This window comes from Neopsephotus bourkii, unplaced genomic scaffold, assembly GCF_033783945.1.
Source record: "Neopsephotus bourkii isolate Nb327-2 ecotype Australia unplaced genomic scaffold, CSIRO-AGI_Nbou_v1 NB_1632, whole genome shotgun sequence".
Taxonomy (NCBI): domain Eukaryota; kingdom Metazoa; phylum Chordata; class Aves; order Psittaciformes; family Psittacidae; genus Neopsephotus; species Neopsephotus bourkii.
Window position 1 is genome coordinate 1015610 of NW_026902107.1, and position 17304 is coordinate 1032913.

Here is a 17304-nt window from a genome sequence, read left to right on the forward strand (position 1 = left end):
TGCTCCCAAAGGACCAGGATCCACCCCGGGAAGCTCTCCCCGCTCCCGCATGGATCACCCTTTCCCATTAGATCAGCTCCTGCGCACGGATCCGGCACCGCTCGCCCTGCTGCAGCCGGCACAGAGCTGCGGTGAGCAGCGTGCAGAGGGTGCTGGGATGGAGGCATCTCCCAGGCTCAGCAGCTGGATCCCAACACCGGGGTCTGGGCAGGTTGGGCACCGCTGGTGCTGCTCCAGGGAGGACTCGGAGCTGACCAAGCCCCCCTCAAGACCTAAAGATTGTGGGGGGACAGCACAGGGCCATCGCCGCTGTGGTGCCAGGGGGGCAATACAGGAGAGCTGGTGGAGGGTGGCGAGGCCACGGCGCGGGCTCTGTCCCTGCCCTTGGGGCAGATCCGCTGTGTGTGATGGGAAGGAAAAAATCCACTGGGAAAGGGGATGGCAGCACCAAGCCACTGCAGTGGAGGCAAAGTGACCCAGAGATGCTCTTTGCTCCCCGGATCCAGCGGTGGGGCAGTGCCGGAGCCATTCATTCCCACAGCCGGAACATTCTGTCCCCCCCGGCCCTGCTGCTGGTGACTCCCTCCCAGCTCTGTTTGCAGGAGCAAAGTCCGCTCCGGAGCACGGATGACGGCGGCTCCCAGTGCCGGCCGGACCCAGCACGTGCCCAGGCTCTGCCGAGCGCTCCGGGGTCCGGTTGTGACACCGGAGCCGGCCGTTGCCTGGTTATAGCCACAAAACAGCCCCGCGTTGGGCCGGGGCCTGGGTATCCTCTTACTGAGAACAGCTGAGGTGCTTCAATCCCCACCCTGCCCTTGGCACCGCATCGCATACACCCCAGCCAGGGCTTGGCAGCGCCGCTGCCGTCGGCCCCTCCGAGGGTCTCTTGGCCCCAGCCCACCCAATGGGCCCACGGGTTTCCCCCCTTGGTGCTTCCAGCTCTGGATGGATGTTTATACCCACAAGCTGTGGGAATTAACAGCATTCCTCTCCTATTGAGTCAAAAGTCTCGGCACAAATAGAGGCGCTCCATGGAAAAAAAAGGGAGCACAAGAAGGTGTCGTGCTGGAAAAAGCAGCAGGATCCAAAAAGAAAAAAAAAGGGAAGGAGGAAAAAAAACGCACCCAAATGTCCCTTTTCCTTTTAAAGCCCTGCTCCCGGAGGATGGGCAAGCGCAGGCGTTTCCAACCTGATCTCTGGGCAAGGTGCTGGTGGCGCTGGTGGCACTGGGTGATGGTGTAAGCTCCGGGTGTGTTGCTGGGTGATGTTGGGGCACGTAAACTGGTGACTTCCTGAGTGGAGAGCGCTGACTTCCTGAGCCGTGGTTGGCAGCACCAGGACCAGGGCTTGGCCAAGGTAGGCTTGGTGTGCTCCAGTGCCATGGGGGGTGGCTGTGCTGTGAGCCCAGGCTGTGGCACCAGTGCCAACAGGGCTAAAATATGGGGTTTAGATACATTTAGGCTAATATAACTGCCAAAGGGCTGGTTTGGGATGCCAGAGAGGGGAGGATGAGGATGGGCGCTATGGAAAGCAGTTGTGGTGGGCAATGAAGGTGGCAATGAGGGCAGCAATGAGGGCATTGTCACTGCCGGGTGCTCAGGAGTGTGGCCACAGGATACGCCACCTCCTCCATCCCCAAAGCAAAGGGGGAAGAGGAGGCAGGGATGGGTTATGGGAGGAAGGGGAAGCAGAGGCTGCGCCCTGCTGCTACTGGGTTATTGGTGGGGCCAACTTGGGGCATCTAAAGAACCCTGAGACACTGGTGTTTAACACATTAATAGGCTTTAATAGCGCACAGCATCCTGGAGCACCCTGCTCCTGGTCAGGATGAGGCTGTAGCACTTGGTGGCCATGTGCTGCATCCTCCTCTGTTTCCCCTTCCTGCTGCCCGTGTCACAGGCACAACCCCCCAGAGGGGGACCCCATCGCAGCCCTATCCCAGCAGGATGGGATCCCCCAACACTTTGAGGCTGCACAAAGCAAACCTCCGCTTCAAATCACGGGTGGGACCAGCCGGAGCGGGACGGGGGGATGCTCCCCAGGGATGCGGGCTGGCTGCAGCCAGCCCCTGCGGCTGCCTCTGCCGGGGATGCAGACGGCTTGGCCTTCCCCGCCCTCCTCCTCCTCCTCCTCCTCCTCCTCCCAGGGGCGGAGGGAAGCAGCCCCTGGCGCTGCAGGCGGTGGCCGGGAGAAGCGGCTGCTCCGGGAGTCTGATTTCCAGCCCCGTTTATTAATAGCCCCCCCCCGCCCCATGCTGAGCCCATGTGCACCGCAGAGCCGGCGGCGCCGGGCTCCAGGGGAGGAAGGTAAGAGCCCCCCCCCCGGGGCGAGCAGCGGGGAGTGGGGACGGAGCTGGGGTTCACCCATGGGTGCGGGTGAGGGGGGTGGTGGGACCTGCGGTGCAGGGACACGGGGGGGACCTGGGGTTCAGCTCCCAGGAACCATCCCTGGACCCTCGGAAGTGACTGGAGGGAGGTTGGGGAACGGCTCCTTTGGGGTACCAAGGAGTGCTGGGGAGCCCTGGGATGAGGGGTGGTGTGTGGGGCCGAGCCTGCACCCCGCTGGGAAGGCAGGATGCGTGCCCTGCGCTCCCACCCTGCCCGTCAAAGCAGGGCTGAGAACTTTGAGAAATGAGCCCTGGCAGCGGGGCAGGGTATGGGAAACCGAAGCGGAGCCTTTCCCTGCCTTTCCCTGCCTTTCCCTGCCTTTCCCTGCCTTTCCCTGCCTTTCCCTGCCTTTCCCTACCTTTCCCAGGCGCTGCCCCCTCTCCGGCCCTTGGGCCCGGGCTGGGATGTGTCAGCACCGCTGAAAACTCCCTTATTAGGAGAGAAAGTACCGGTGAAAATCAGTTCTTTCCTTAAAGCCGTTGCTGCGAGTGCCAGCCTGCGCTCATTCCTTAGGGAATGACTAGACATGAGCTCAGCAGCGTGGCCGGGAGGTGAGAGCATCCTCCCGCCGAGCCCACCGGCTCCTGGAGGCAGCGGGAGAAGCCCCGGCTCGTCCCTGAGGATCGTCCTGTACATCCAGCCCCAAATAGCACCCGGGTGCATGGGAGACGTGGGTATTTGGTGGTGGTGGTGGCAGCTGCAGGTACCGGGGCTGGGGACAATGTCGGGGTCGATGACTCTGCAAAGAGGAGCAAGCCGGGCTCCTGCTGCAGAAGCCGCTCGCCCAGGCGCTGTGTGTGTGGTGTTGGACTCCATCGGAGCCATCTCGGAGCCCGCCTGCGCTTTAGCAGCACATTCCCTTCCCGTGAGGTTATCCCACCCCGCTGCTATCCCAGCACGTTTTACCGGGAATGCCCCGCGCCAGTCACACCGGTGCTGCTGGGGCGGACCGGCTGTGGCACGGTGGCAGTTCCATTGGCACCGGAGTAGCTCTTGGGTTTGGGGTGCAGGTTGGCATCCCTCGCTCCTTCACCATGCAGTCGCTTTCAGAGGGTTTTCTCCCTCCTTTTCAGCTACCCCAAAGCCGAGTTTGGGTCCAAGCTATCACTGAGGGTGCAAGCACAGCACAGCCCCATTGACATCGCCTGGGGGTGACAGGGGCACCTGCATCTCAGCAGGTGGAGAGGAAAGGCTGAGACCTGTTACTGTCATTGCTCTGGTTCACGTCTCCTCTCCTTCGCAGGGACCTGATGGCAGAGCCCAAGCCCCCTCCAGAGCCGCGGCTGGATGAAGCTGGAGCACCCACAGCAGGAGCCGCTCTGCACCCGGACCCTGCACACAGCCCATTGGACTCTGCAGTGGGTCCGGGGCTGATGCCCCGTCCCGGGAGCAGCCCCGATGCCTGCCAGGACCTCCAAACAGATGGTGGGAATGCTGACTTGGAGACAAACGTGCCCCAGCTGGAGCAGGATGCAGCTGAGACCAGGATCCCATTGGACGTGGATGCGGCAGGAATCCCGCTGGACGTGGATGCAGATAAAGCAGGGGTCCCACTGGATGTGGATGAGACGGGGATCCTGCTAGACGTGAATGCAGGTGGGACAGGGATCCCACTGGATATAGATGCAGATGGAGCAGAGATCCTGCTGGATGTGGATGAAGCAGGGATCCCGCTGGACGTGGATGGGGCAGGAATCCTTCTGGATGTGGATCCAGGTAGAGTAGGGATCCCACTGTACATGGACACAGACAGGGCAGGAATCCCAACTGATGTGGACACAGACGGGGCTGGGATCCCACTGGACATGGACGCAGAGGGGGCAATGGGCACGGAGCAGAAGTGCCTGACCCTGGAAGAGCTGGGGGACTACTTCCAGGAGTGCATCGAAGCGGTGGAGCAGCTGGAGCAGGAGAGGGACAGCCTGATCGCAGAGCTGGGGCAGCTGCGGGAGCCGGCGCTGCAGGAGATCCGCCATGCCCACGAGGAGATCCAGGCTGCGTGCCGGCTGCTGGCCCAGGTGGAGCTGGAGCGGGACAACCTGAAGGATGAGATCCGTCAGATCAAGCAGAAGCTCTTCAAGGTGACCAAGGAGTGCGTGGCTTGCCAGTACCAGCTGGAGAGCCGGCGGCACGACCTCTCCCAGCACGCCGCTTACCGGGGCGAGCTGGAGACCCAAGCAGGGCAGCTCTCCGGGGAGCTCTCCCAGCTCAAGGAGACCTGCGAGAAGGAGAAGGAGGCTTTGAGGCAGCGGCTGGAGGCTCCCCCGTGCCGCCAGGATAACCTGTACCTGCAGGAGAGCCGCCGGCTCTCCATGGAGTTCGAGAGCTTCGTGGCCGAGAGCCGGCGGGGTCTGGAGGAGCACTACGAGCCCCAACTGCTGCGGCTGCTGGAGAGGCGCGAGGCGGGGGCCAAGGCGCTGCAGGAGATGCAAGGGGAGCTGCAGGGGATGAAGGAAGCCCTGCGGCCCTTGCAGGGGGAGGTGAGCCAGCTGCGGCTGCAGAACAGGAGCCTGGAGGAGCAGATCGTCCTTGCCAAGCAGAAGCGGGATGAAGAGGTCGGGCAGTACCGGGTACGGGGCTGAGCATCCCTCGCATCTGGGTCGGAGAGGAGGGGGTGTTCTTTGCAGCCAGTGATGAAGGGGTTGCTCCAAGGTGTGGATGGGGAGGGTAAGGAGATGGGGTATCTCCTGTTGGTTGAGGTCAAAAGCATCCCCTGCCAAGAGGGAAAGTGCTGAGGCTTCACCCGATGAGCTGCCAGGAAAAAGGATTCTCCCGATGCTTGGGTTTGAGCTGCCCCTTGGAAATGGCCCCAGTGAGCAGGGATGCGGCAGAAGGATGGGGGGCTCCTTCCCAGAGCTGAGCACAGGCACCCCACACTTCCCACGTGTGCTATAGCACAGGGCTGAGCTCAGGCTCCCAGGGAAGTCAGCTTGAAGTGAAAGCCCCTTTTGTTCCAAAAGGCAGATCCTGCCCTTCCCACCACCAGGAAGGGTCCCACCTCCCGTGCCTGCAGCCCAGGGACCGGGCTGCTTCCCAGGAGGGTTATTTCTGGCTGCACCCGGCCTTCCCCCCCTCTGCACCTTGTCCTGAGGGATGAGGCAATTCAATATCTCTAAGAGCACATTTGGCAAAGAGGCTTCAAAATTAATCTCCCACTTTTCAACACTCCCTGTTCTCAGCTTGGATCCGCTGCCTCCTTCCCAGCCTGGCTCTGAGCAGCTTCTGGAAGCCAACATTCCCTCCCCATGGCACCTCCTCCTTGCTGGGCTGGGGACCAGCTCACCCATCACGGTGCTTGCCTTGGGTTTCAGGGCTCACTCTCCCTTGGAGGACAGTGGGGCATTCCTGATGTGGCTCCACTCTTCCATGTTCCCACATTCCTTGTTTGTCTTCCCCTGACCCTTAGGTTCTGGCAGCTTCTCCAAACACACCCAGAGCAGTTGAGGGGACAAAACCAACCAGCCAAGAGAAGCTGAAGGACCCAGCACATCCCAGCCCAGCCCAAGCTTTTACCTTTGTAACAAACCAAGGCGCTTTTGCAGAGGTTTTTAAACCATGGGCAGGCAGGTCCCTCAATGGGAATGCAGGCATGGACAGCCTTCCTCTCCCAGCTAATCCACTCTCGTGCTCTTCCTCCCCAGGAACAGGTCGAGGAGCTGGAGGACAGGTTGAAGGAGCTGAAGAATGGGGTCCAGCTCCAGCAGCGCAAGAACCAGGAGCTGGAGGAACTGAGGACCAGCCTCCACCGGGAGCTCTCCATCTATAAGTGCGTTTGTGCCTTGTCCCAGTGGTGCAGAGGGGCTGGGAGGAGGAGGAGGATGGTGGTGAAGAGGCTGCTGGTGGTCACAGAGCTATCAGCCACCATCAGCTCTTGGCCTGGTTCCTGGGCATGTGTGAGCAAAGGGGCTGGTGGGGCAGCCCGATGGGAACTGCAGATCCTCTGCCCAACAGCAAATAGGGAGTTGCTGGAAGTTCCTGGGCACAGGGGCAGTGGAGGTTGCCTTCCCAGAAGCTGGTTTCCTTTGGAATATGCAGGCAGGAGCTGAGGTTTAGGTTTGGGAAGCTCTTGTGGATGCTTTCCCTTGAGAGAGAACTGTCCTCTGCTTTCATCAGGTCTTCAACACATAGGATGAAGAAAATGGCCCTAAGTTTGGGGACTGTTTCACTCACCAGACTTTGCTGTGTGTTACTGCAGTCCCACCTGTACACGCTTCATCCTCTGCAGCTTCACTCTCACTTCAGCATCCTCTATTCCCCTTCTCCACCCAAACCTCCTCACGCAAGCACTGCCCATTCCCTATCACCAGTAAGATTGGTCTTATCTAGGTAAGACTTCAGTGTGACAAGGACAGGGGAAGAGATCTCCATGTCAGCCTGGCATGGCACCAGCCATTCCAAGATGGATTAAGGAGAGGGACTGTGTTAACAATTCAGCCCAGATCCCACCACAAGGAAAGGGGAAAAGGGAAAGGGGGGAAACAACCCTGTCTGTGCTGCTTGGGGTCTTTCCAAACCCCAGATCTAAAGCCCAGCCCAGCACTTGAGCCCAGATGCAGCAGCTCAGTCTCTTACCACACAAATTGCTACCCCTGGAGGCTCCTCATGTATCAGGACACCTCAGTGTCATATTTGCACCAGGAGGGACCTCACAGCTCCAAGCAGCCTCTTCCCATGGATCCCATTAAAAATTACATTCCCTGTTACAGTTCGGGTGTTTGCCAAGGGCTCTGGAAGGGCCAGGTTGGACCCAGACACTCACCAGACCATGTTACTGAGCCAGTTTAAGTGTTCCCCAGTTAGTTATTTCATACTGGGAAGAGAAATAATGGTTTTCCGAAATAGCATCTGTCCCCTGTCCCTGTTTTCTCCATGGGTAATTCCCATGAACATTCAGGTCCCTGAACTGACTTTCTACCCCTACAGGAGCTGCTTAGAAATCTACGGCCACCTTTGCAAATCAGAAGACAAAACAGACCAGGACTGCCAGGAATGATGGATTTTTCCCTCTCTGTAGCAGGAGTAAGGGACAGAGGGATCTGCAGGGGACGTCTCCTCTCGCTGCTTACCCTACCCGAGGCACAGCAGCTGCCTGAAGTCAGGAATACTGGACAAGCACTTGCGTGTATTCCTCAAGGTGCTGCTGGTGATCGAGTAGTAAAACTGCTGAGCAAATACTTGCACTGAACCATGGACACAGATGAAGACTAACAGATGTACGTTGTGCTGTGTTTAGAGAAACACGTCCTGGTGCAGGGGTGGAGTGTATGAGCCTGCCCAGGAAGCAGTGTTCTGGGAGCCAGTGTTACACAGTGGAGTTTTAAAGTTTACAGGCAAGGGAAGCTTGATGCTTTTAGCAGGGTTTTCTTTTGTGTTTCAAAGGTGTCTGCTGTACTGGGACATGCTCCACCGTGGGCCACAGAAACTAGTTTGTGGACAATAGGTTCCCACTTTATATAAAGTCTCACACTGAAAATAAAGGTCAGAGTTTAAGGATACTTTAATTGTCAAAGGTGTGTCTCAATGAGAAAACAGGCTGTGTCAAACCAGGATCCTTTTATCAAACTAATCACACTGCAGACTAACAAAACCCCATCCTTCTGCGGCAAGGGCTAAAGGCAGACCCAAAATCCAGACAGCAGCACGCTCCAGGTAGAAGCAACACCCTCAGTACAGTGGCAACTTGTGGATATTAAGTTCTCATTTCGCACAGAAAGCAGTGGAAACAAGAGGGGCAGAAGCATCCACATGGTACAAACGCAGGGATGTCTGTCCCACAGGACACACACACAGGGGCAGAGCTCACACTCTGCTTTCTGAAGAGGAGCATTTTCCTCCCCACAAAGGGAGTTTAATGCAGAAGGAAAACATGAGCACAACAAAAACATCAGCCCAAAGCTCCACAGCACTTACGTAGAAAAAATTTATTCCATCTGAAGCACTTACACGCAGTTAGTCATGAGGAGCATGGAGAGTAACAGGCTGCTGGTGGAACAGGACACCCTAGTGAAGATGTGCAGAAACTAGTGGTCAAGGACTAACTCCTAAAACAAGTAGCTCATCCATGTTTGATGTGCTTTACACATACCAGCTACCAATGGTGTTGGAGGTTACCGGGCATGCCATCTGTGGTACATCAGCTGGTAAAAACAGACACCTTTACAACCTGGGGGCCCCAAGTTTAAAAAACCATTTCACAGAAAGGAAAGAAATATACGTGAAAACACAGCTCAAGAAACACACAATAGAGCAAAATACATGGAAGGTGAATGATGCTCTGCAGGAATAGCTAAGGAATGCAAACCGCTGTCACCCAGCAGATGGGAGAAAAGGGAAAGGAAGGAAGGAATGAAAAACCCAGAATTATCAGTAGAGACCAGTAGGAAGAAATTTAACTTCAGTTCAAGTCAGAATCTGCAAGCCTGTATCTGCAGAGGCAGAAAAATCCACAAGGTACAGATTAAAGGAACTGCAAGTCTTCAGAGTTGTACTGAAGAGGATGACACCTTCCACACTCTGACCTGCCAGTGGATTAACTCTTGTATCATCTCCATTGGCTCAAGCACACTCTGGTAGCTCTACTGAATTAACCTTTCAAATGAGACAAAAGTCTGCAGCTATAGCAAGCTAAAGACAGAAGAAAAACCAACAAAAACCAACTCTGCTCTGTGTGATGAAGGCAGTGAAAATGGGACAGCCAGCCCTATGTGCAAGAGGAATCTGGCTGAGGAGCTGCAGCATGGTGGCTGCTGCACTGGGCTAAGCCCTCATGGGGTACTCACTGTCTGGGTTAAAAAGCCTGCTGATGGTATCTACAGAAGGATGGCTGAACACAAAGTCTACGTGTGTCTCAAAACCAGTGTTAAGTCAATATCAGGGTTGAGAGGGAAGAGAAAGAAGAAGACTAGAAAGAGGAAAAAGGTTGTCATCTAGGATCCTTGACCTTCTGGATCCACGCTTCCTTCAGGGTCTTCATCATTATAGATGTTCTCTGCCTGCAAGACAAGAGATGGAGGAGCTGGAGAAGCATTTCCCACTGCAGCAAATAGGATTCCATCTGCTAGAACTGTTCAAAACCCGGCAGCTTTTCACATGCAGGTATCACCCATCCCTGGTCCCTCAAGGCCATTTACATTAAAGAAGTAAAACAAACGATCCTTTTCAGAACAGCCACATCTCCAAAACATTTCCTAAGCCCCCTGTAAGTTACTGTAGCTTGTGGGAATCTGCCTTGTTAAATCACTGCAAGATTTACTTCAACGAACAGACTATTTCCTGTACATTTATGAGGTCTTCCACTTAGCAGCAGCATCTTCCACAAGAACTGCATGAACAAAGCCCCTGTGAACCCAATTATAGATAAACCCCCCCAACTTCTAAGTGTCTCTAAACCATTGTTGCAGCTGAACCTAAAGTGGATTTCACTGTCCCTTTGAGATTCATGCAGTGCTACTGAGTAATTCCAAGAGCTGTAAATAAAACCAGGGATGCCAAAATCCAGGCAGCAAAACAGCATCTCTCACCTGCCACTTCCCAAACAACTTACCATCTGCCAGACTTGCATGATATTATCTTCTGATACAGAACAAATTACCCAGGGCTCATTGGGATTCCAGGAGAAGTCCGAGATCTTTGCAGTGTGACCACCATGGATAAACTAGCATTGGGGATAGAAAAAAAAATAGGGAATGTTTTCAAATCTCCATTGCAAAGGTGAGTAACAGATCAAGATAGTGAGATTCAAAAGACTTGCCAACAGCTCTGGGGGACCATCCTCAGCATCTTCAGGGGATTGCTCTTCTCCAATTTTACTGTTTAAAAAGAGAGGAAAAGGGAAGGTGAGGGGTTGGTTGCTCAGCTTTTGCAGTGTGATGCAATTCCTAATATCACCTTGTCAGGACAACGTGAGCAATTTGGGATTTACCTCAAGTCCCAGACGTTTAGCCTGCGGTCAGTGCCACTGGAGGCCAGAATAGTTTCATTATGGGGAGACCACTGAACCTACAGCCAAGGATGAATTTAGAAAGGAAGTTAGCAGTAACATGACAGACATTCACAACAAACACCACTGTATTTTGTACCATGAATGATCTGTGAGAATTCACATTGATAATATGTCCAGTAATAGCACTCTAACACAGGTTTGTGAACATTCATATACCAACAAGGCATCTGAGCATCAAAAAAGTACCACATTAACCTTTCCTCTAACTCAGGCCACGTGTTACAAAGTGCAAACAACTCTCAAGGGCAGGAGCTGTCCCTTACCTTAGTGAGGACTGCACAAATATAAACTACAGATTCCTTAAGTAGAAGGTACAGTTTACACATGAAAAGAAATCAGTTATTAAGCTGAACTGCCTAAAACCTCACATTTGGTCCTTCTGCTAGAGCTAAATCTCTCCAAAACACAGCACTTAATAGGATCACAGGATTAGAACAGAACACCTCATTCCGCACGCTAACCCCACATTTCAGGATTCCATGTGTAATTTTATTTAGGGGTAACTACTAGGATTAACTAGTAATCCTTTCACAAAAAAATCTCTGCATATTTCTCTTCTGAGTAAGGCATGAGATGGAAATACTGTATCTGCTCTGCACGTGCTGCCCATGATGCTAACATTCTATATTTACACCAGCAAAATTAGCAATTGTTCTTTGTCACAGAATGTTCCAGTGATCCCCTTGAATGGGTCTGGCTAAAGCCTTCCAGCAGGACCAAGCTGAGCAGCTGAAAACACTGCAGCCATTTCATTGTGCCTCCCTGCTTCAGTCTGCTGCCATGAATAATTCACATCTACTCAGTGCTGCTAGCATTTCACCCTGCTGGGTGGTTAAAGCTCTACACCAGCTCCTTGTTATGTTCTGCCCCTGGCCTGCTGGGCACTCTTACCTGTACTGGAGCTCTCCCCCCCTAAGAAGTCACTATCCAGCTCCACAAGAAGCCACAAAATTATAAGCAGATAAGAAGAATGTAAGAGGGTTTAAGTGCATTTAATAAAAACATGGAGTGGAAAAACATAGCTTTCATTTTTGCAGACAGCTAAGTAGAACTATGTGCATAAAAGACAAAGACATGTTGCTATACCTGAAATATTTCATCTTTGTGTGATTCAAAGGAGTGCAGTTTCAGTTTCAAGTTCCTCAAGTCCCATAAGGCAACAGTCTAGGGAAAAAGAAGAAAGCCATTTTTCATTGAAGTAACCACTCAGCCACCAGAAGCTAACCATGTTCCAAGTTCAAGGTAGATGTACCTTATCAGCTGATCCTGTGGCCAGGATAAACTCACTGTAGGGATTGAAAGAGAGGCAGTTGACTTCAGCTGTGTGAGCATCCACTGAATGACTAGGTTTGGAAGTGTTGTTTGACCGAGTATCCCAACTGTAAGAGAAAAAAACATGCAACTGAAACAAAGATTTATATCCCATTTTACTGAGGAGCAGGTAGGAAAGCAAGAGGGACAGAAGGACTCAGTTTCTGAAGACATTACCCCACTTACATCATGAGCTTCTGATCATCAGCAACAGATCCAAAAAGAGATTCATGGAGCAGATGCCAAGATACATCTTCCACTACTGCTGTATGCCCTGTGAAGATGGTCTTTGCATCCACCACTTTGCCTTCCTTTGGAACAGCACTAATATCCCACAAGCAAATGGTCTTTAAAACATACAAAAACCAGTTAAAACAATTTATCTTTGAAGGAGACACTCTCCTCACCTCCTCCCCCTCAAAAAATGCACCGGTTTTGACCTTTGCCAAGGGACACTAGGTGCAGGTTGTACCCCAGCTCTATCTGAAGTACTCACATGATCATCAGAAGCACTAAGCAAATGCCCGCTCAGGTTTGGGTTCCATGACAGCCCATAACCTTCCTTCTGGTGTCCACGAAGACGCAGATCAGGGTTACACTCTCCAGAAGGGTCTGTAAAGAGGCAGTGTAAAAACTCTAGTGCCTAGTATAATTCCCAGCACATCCTGGAATACCAACCATTGAGTGTCATTGTGCTTTACTAATCTTTGCTTTAATATTTTCAACAGGATCCCTCTCTCTCTACCTTTTGAGCATTTTCTCTGGCTGAAAAATCACCTCATAAATACAGAATACACTGAGACAACTCAGTTTGTCTTCTTAGCTTAATAAAAGCACACTGCAGACTATTCCAAGCTGCCTTTGTGTGTGTGTGTGTGTGTGCGGCTGGGTGGTCCAGAAGCAGTCAGTCCAGTCTAAATTAGAGCTACAGTATCTACAGAGGAGTCAAAGAACCTCTTTTTCACTACATCAACCGTGCTTAAAAAGGGATGGCTGATCTCTGAAGCACAGGCATAACAAAGAAGCAGGCACCTGGTTTAGAAGGGTGCTTGGTGTAATCAAAGACAAGGACATCACTGGATGGAGTCTTCGTGGCGATGATGCATGGGTTCTGTGGCATGTAACGTGCTCTGTTCACTTCTCCCTCGTGATTTATCTTGATTTCAATTTCGATCTTCCCACTGACTGAGCCAAAGCCCCCAAACTCTGGAAAGAAGAATTCAGGAGTTGTAAATAAGAAGCCACTTTCGGACCAAGACAAACATCCACGACTCAACCACTGGTACTACCAAGCACCTATTTTGAACAAATAGCTCTAACAGGCAGAATCCTGTTTTCAATTGGATGTTGTTTTAAACATCTCTGTTTGTAACATCAAAATATCAGGACTTTTACTAAGTCCTTTTTTCCCCTGAAAATATTCTACTCTTTCAACTTTAACACCACAAGCCCCAAACGTCTTCTGTCCAAAAGTCTAATCTGTAATGAAGATGTGCTGTAAATTTGAGACAGATGTTCTGTTAATTCCCCTTCAAATATAACACAAATCAGCATTTCAAAATAGACAAAGTTCTGTTAAAAACAAATTGTTGCACCACATTGTAAGAAATGGGACTGGAACAGGGTTTGCTAAAGCTGCCTTATCTTTCTAAGTAATTCAGTATCCCACAGAACTGCACAGCAAAACCCTGGCAATATTAACCGAAATAATCCAGACTTCCAGCAAAAAGAGCAAACACTGGATCATTAATGACTTTTATCAAGTAGAAAGACTGATTCAACCAAGTAAACATGAGGGATGGTGAACCTGCAGTGATGCTGACAGCCAACTAAGCCCACAGAAAGCATCAAATTCAAGTCTGCCACACCAAACAAAACACAGCAACCTTTTATCCAAGAGAGGCTGGCACAGCCAGCAGGCAGCAGAATCCAGACAAGAGCAGAACATGTGAAATGCTATACTCCTCTGAAAGAAAATATTCTTTTACAGGAGCGACTTTCTCACTTGAAGAGTGTCTGTAATGCAAAAGTGGTAACAAAAATACCAAGCAGCAGCACTCCATGAAATTCAGTGCCAATTGGTGGTGAGAAACAGGGAGGGGTGAGCTTTCCCCCCACATGCACACTTCTGCAATAAGCTTGCCACCTCCTTTCTTCATCATTATTAAGACATTATATATTGGACAAATACTATGTTTTTTGACTGTAAGTCAGGTACCACTTAGAAATAAATGGGTTAGCTTAGAAGTAAACTCTGAATCTGGCTGCCTGAACTTTAAGAAAAGACAAATACACTCAAATCTTGGGTCCTTTACCTCCTTTCTCACTATCATAGTGTGAAGCATCAAACTGTGCATCATCGTTAGGCAGCTGCACACTGGCTATCACCAGGTGATTTTGCTCATCTGAAGTGTGGGTCCCAAGGACCAGTCGGTGAATGCTGAAATCTTTGCCTTCAGGTCTGCAAAGGAAGATTTACATGAAGAGCAAAAGGGGGTTATATAAACACTGAGGTGATTACAACAGGGTTTGACTAATAACAGTCTTTAAAGGCAGCACTATTCTGCTTCAAAGTCACTTCTTCCAGAGAAAATCACAGAATCAGAGAATAGTTTGGGTTGGAAAGGACCTTAAGATCATCCAGTTCACCCCCCCTGCCATGGGCAGGGACACCTCACACTAAACCATCTCACCCAAGGCTCTGTCTAACCTGGCCTTGAACACCGTCAGGGAAGGAGCATTCACAGCTTCCCTGGGCAACCCATTCCAGTGCCTCAGCACCCTTACAGTAAAGAACTTCCTCCTTATATCCAATCTAAACTTCCCCTGTTTCAGTTTTAACCCATTACCCCTTGTCCTATCACTACAGTCCCTAATGAAGAGTCCATCCCCAGCATCCCTACAGCTCCCCTTCAGATACTGGAACCACTTACTGGAATTCAAGATCTTAACCTAAAATTCCTACAGCACAACACTGATATAGCAGCATTCCTTCCCCTGAGACCTTAGCAGCTCCTTCTGAGCACAACTCTGAGGGGGCAGAATGCTTGCTGCAAGGAGAACATTATTATGGAAGCTCAGGTCAAAATGGTGGCTATACAGAAATTTGACCTAGTTCTGGGTTTTAGGAAGTTTTTGCTTATTAAAGGGTGAAGCTGGAAGAAGAAAACCACAGAAATCCAACACGTGTAACACAGAAAACATTTCCCTAAATCTCTTTCTATTGTTCAGTCCTCAACTTGTTGGCAAGGCAAGGACACAAAAAGTGACCGAGGCAGAAAAGAGCAGCCTTACTTTAACAAGAAATGAACCTAGATTTACTACCGATTCTGCTTTAAAAAGGAGGAAAAGGCCGAGTTTACCTGGTTACATCAGGCAGCCACTGCGCAGTCAAGCTGGGCCACTCCAGAGCATGGGTCATTACCAAATCATACAAGAAAGGGGTATTCTTTTTCCATATTTTATACTCCTCATTGATCACACGTTCTTCCACCGCATCATCAAAGGCTGCTAAAGGTTTAGTAAAAGAATAATGTCTCAGATAGCCTTTATGCACATTATCTGTGAGCAGGCAATTGATTAGAGAGCCAACTACATCACACCCTGGTTTTGTGTTTTCTACCCTACTGGAGCGTTGTATTCCACTATTACTCTCCACTATATATACTCACAGATGATTCAAACCCCCCTGTTGCACATGCCAGTCCTCGTTTCTGGCTGTGAGGCTGGGAACTGACATTAACGATGCCGAATTTCATCAGCTCAGCCTAATAAAATCCTGAACCTCGGTGCACAGGAGGAGGCAGAAACCGGATTTGCGATGTGTAAATGCAGGAGGGCAGGGAACCGACCGGTTCAGGTGCAGCCACCAGCTCCCAAAGCTCCTTCTGCCGCCCTATTTCTCTCACCATCTGCCACCAGCCAAAGGAGCGGGCGCGCAGCGGCCTCCCACCCAGTGACCCCCCCCCCCTTTGTCTGCCCTACACCGACGGCCCTCCCCGCTCAGACCGGGCTCGGAGAACACAAACTGCCCCCGGTGCGATACGAACGCATCGGAAGGCGGAGGAAAGAGGGCGGGCGGAGAAACCCTGCTTCGGGCAGGGCCCTCTCACAGGCCTCCCCCGCGCGGCCCAGCCATGCCGGCGAGGCCCGGTGGAGACCGATGTGCGCCGGCCCCGCTCCCCTCAACCCGGCGGCCATTGTGGGGACGGGGAAGGGAGACCCCCGCCGCGCCTCACGGAGCAGGCCGCGCCGCGAGGCCTACACCGTGCCGTGAGTCCTACCTTCCTTGTCCGCCATGGCGGGGCGGGGGCAGCGGGGAGGCGGCGGGGCACGGGGCAGACGGTGCCGGGCTGGGCTGCGCTGGGCTCAGCGGGCGGCGACGGCTCCGCTCCGGGCTCGGACCCTCCGGTCGCGGCTCTATTGTTTCCTGCCCCTGCTGCGTGCCGCTCCGGCGCCGCGCACCCCTTCGCGCGCCAACGCCGGCCAATCACCGCCCGCCGCCGGGCTGCAACAGCCAATCGACGAGGGGCAAGGGGCGGGGACACGGGGAAGAGAGCGCGCCCGCCGGTCACGTGGGAGGGCGGCCGGGTGCTGCGGAGGCTCCCCTGGGAGCCGCCATTTTTCGGAGGGGCCTCGCTCGTTCTTAAAGGGGCAGCGTCCGGCGCTGAGAGACGGTGCCTGGGGAGGGAACCGCGTCACGGAGCCATAAAGAGCCCTGGCTGCGGCAGCGGCTTCCTCCGGTCACCACAGCCGTGGACAGACCGTGTTGGGACCCAACCGGACCGGACCAGGTCGGTGCGTGTGGGGGCCGAGGCCTGGCCCTCCCTCTCCACAGGGCTGCTCAGGCGCTTTCGGAGTATCCTCAACCTGCTTTGGGGTTATTAATTGTGTGTAATCACTGATCGCTTCCTCTTGTGTCGCTGCTTCAGTGGAGTACTGAGCTCCTTGGGATGTGGCCGGTTCTGACCGGGTAACCTGGGGTGGTCGGTCGTGGATCTGATTGTCCACAGGCAAGACTTAATAGGTTTAAAATCAAAATGCCCTTATTACTGCTAAACGTGGGTTTATTCCCCAAGAGAAGCACTGGCGTCTCCATTTCAGGCTTCTCTTTGTGAGGTGTGAAAATAGAAACTGGAAATCCTCCGTAGGCATTTCTGAGCCTCACAATAAGAAGCACTCCTGATTAAAAGCAGGCTTGATGCTATGTGTTATCTGTAAATCTGTCATTTGCATTGTTTGGGGAAGTCCTGAGCTCAGCTGTGGGTAAAGCTTAAGAGTACACCAAAAAGAAATGGAGTAGTTATTATATCTGGAAATTAGAGGAGAATTAGCGAGCCTCAAGTTAATCAGGTTCTCCAGTTTGTATCTGTTAGGTTTACAGGTGAAAGCTTGCATGGAACAGCAACCAAGATCTGGCCTGAAAATGAGACTTCGATGAAGTTCATTATGGTTGGGTTTTTAGTGAAAACCACAAGTGTGTTCTGCAAGGAAAGGAGCACAAGAAAACTCCAGCGCTTGTATTTGCCATGCAGGTGCTTCTAGGTTTGAAATGTTAAATACAACCCTTGTCCTAAGAGAAAGGTAGAATTTTGCTGTTTCCCT

At 52.3% G+C, this 17304-nt stretch overlaps 2 protein-coding genes across 4 annotated transcripts; one reads left to right on the top strand and one right to left on the bottom strand.

Moving 5' to 3' along the window:
* Positions 1–1228: 1228 nt before the first annotated feature.
* On the top strand, positions 1229–7481 carry SYNC (syncoilin, intermediate filament protein). Of its 2 annotated transcripts, none has more exons than XM_061373673.1 (4): positions 1229–1356; positions 3631–4957; positions 6029–6153; positions 7311–7481. In XM_061373673.1, the coding sequence occupies exons 2-4, from the start codon at positions 3638–3640 to the stop codon at positions 7378–7380; spliced, it is 1515 nt and encodes a 504-aa protein (XP_061229657.1). In that variant the 5' UTR covers positions 1229–1356; positions 3631–3637; the 3' UTR covers positions 7381–7481. The 2 variants fall into 2 exon arrangements, with proteins under 2 accessions (XP_061229657.1, XP_061229656.1); XM_061373672.1 differs by lacking the exon at positions 1229–1356 and adding an exon at positions 2098–2306.
* Positions 7482–8293: 812 nt separating this feature from the next.
* Positions 8294–16084, bottom strand: RBBP4 (RB binding protein 4, chromatin remodeling factor). 2 transcript variants are annotated; one of them, XM_061373682.1, is made up of 11 exons: positions 15984–16084; positions 15063–15210; positions 14016–14161; positions 12733–12906; positions 12197–12312; positions 11887–12047; positions 11642–11768; positions 11476–11553; positions 10309–10385; positions 9931–10195; positions 8294–9379 (listed from the first exon to the last, which is right to left on the bottom strand). In XM_061373682.1, the coding sequence occupies exons 1-10, from the start codon at positions 15997–15999 to the stop codon at positions 10042–10044; spliced, it is 1197 nt and encodes a 398-aa protein (XP_061229666.1). In that variant the 5' UTR covers positions 16000–16084; the 3' UTR covers positions 8294–9379; positions 9931–10041. The 2 variants fall into 2 exon arrangements, with proteins under 2 accessions (XP_061229666.1, XP_061229667.1); XM_061373683.1 differs by having other exon boundaries at positions 15063–15207; positions 15984–16014.
* Between the last annotated feature and the right edge of the window lie 1220 nt (positions 16085–17304).

Excerpts from the sequence above, each read along its gene's own strand:
- SYNC (XM_061373672.1), top strand. The coding sequence starts at position 2,263 with ATGTGCACCGCAGAGCCGGCGGCGCCGGGCTCCAGGGGAGGAAG. Across the intron at positions 2,307-3,630 it reads CCGGGCTCCAGGGGAGGAAG|GGACCTGATGGCAGAGCCCA; the intron begins GTAAGAGCCCCC and ends TCTCCTTCGCAG. Across the intron at positions 4,958-6,028 it reads AAGAGGTCGGGCAGTACCGG|GAACAGGTCGAGGAGCTGGA; the intron begins GTACGGGGCTGA and ends CTTCCTCCCCAG.
- RBBP4 (XM_061373682.1), bottom strand. Across the intron at positions 14,162-15,062 it reads TGGCTGCCTGATGTAACCAG|ACCTGAAGGCAAAGATTTCA; the intron begins GTAAACTCGGCC and ends CTTCCTTTGCAG. Across the intron at positions 10,386-11,475 it reads ACAAAGATGAAATATTTCAG|GTTCAGTGGTCTCCCCATAA; the intron begins GTATAGCAACAT and ends CCTTGGCTGTAG.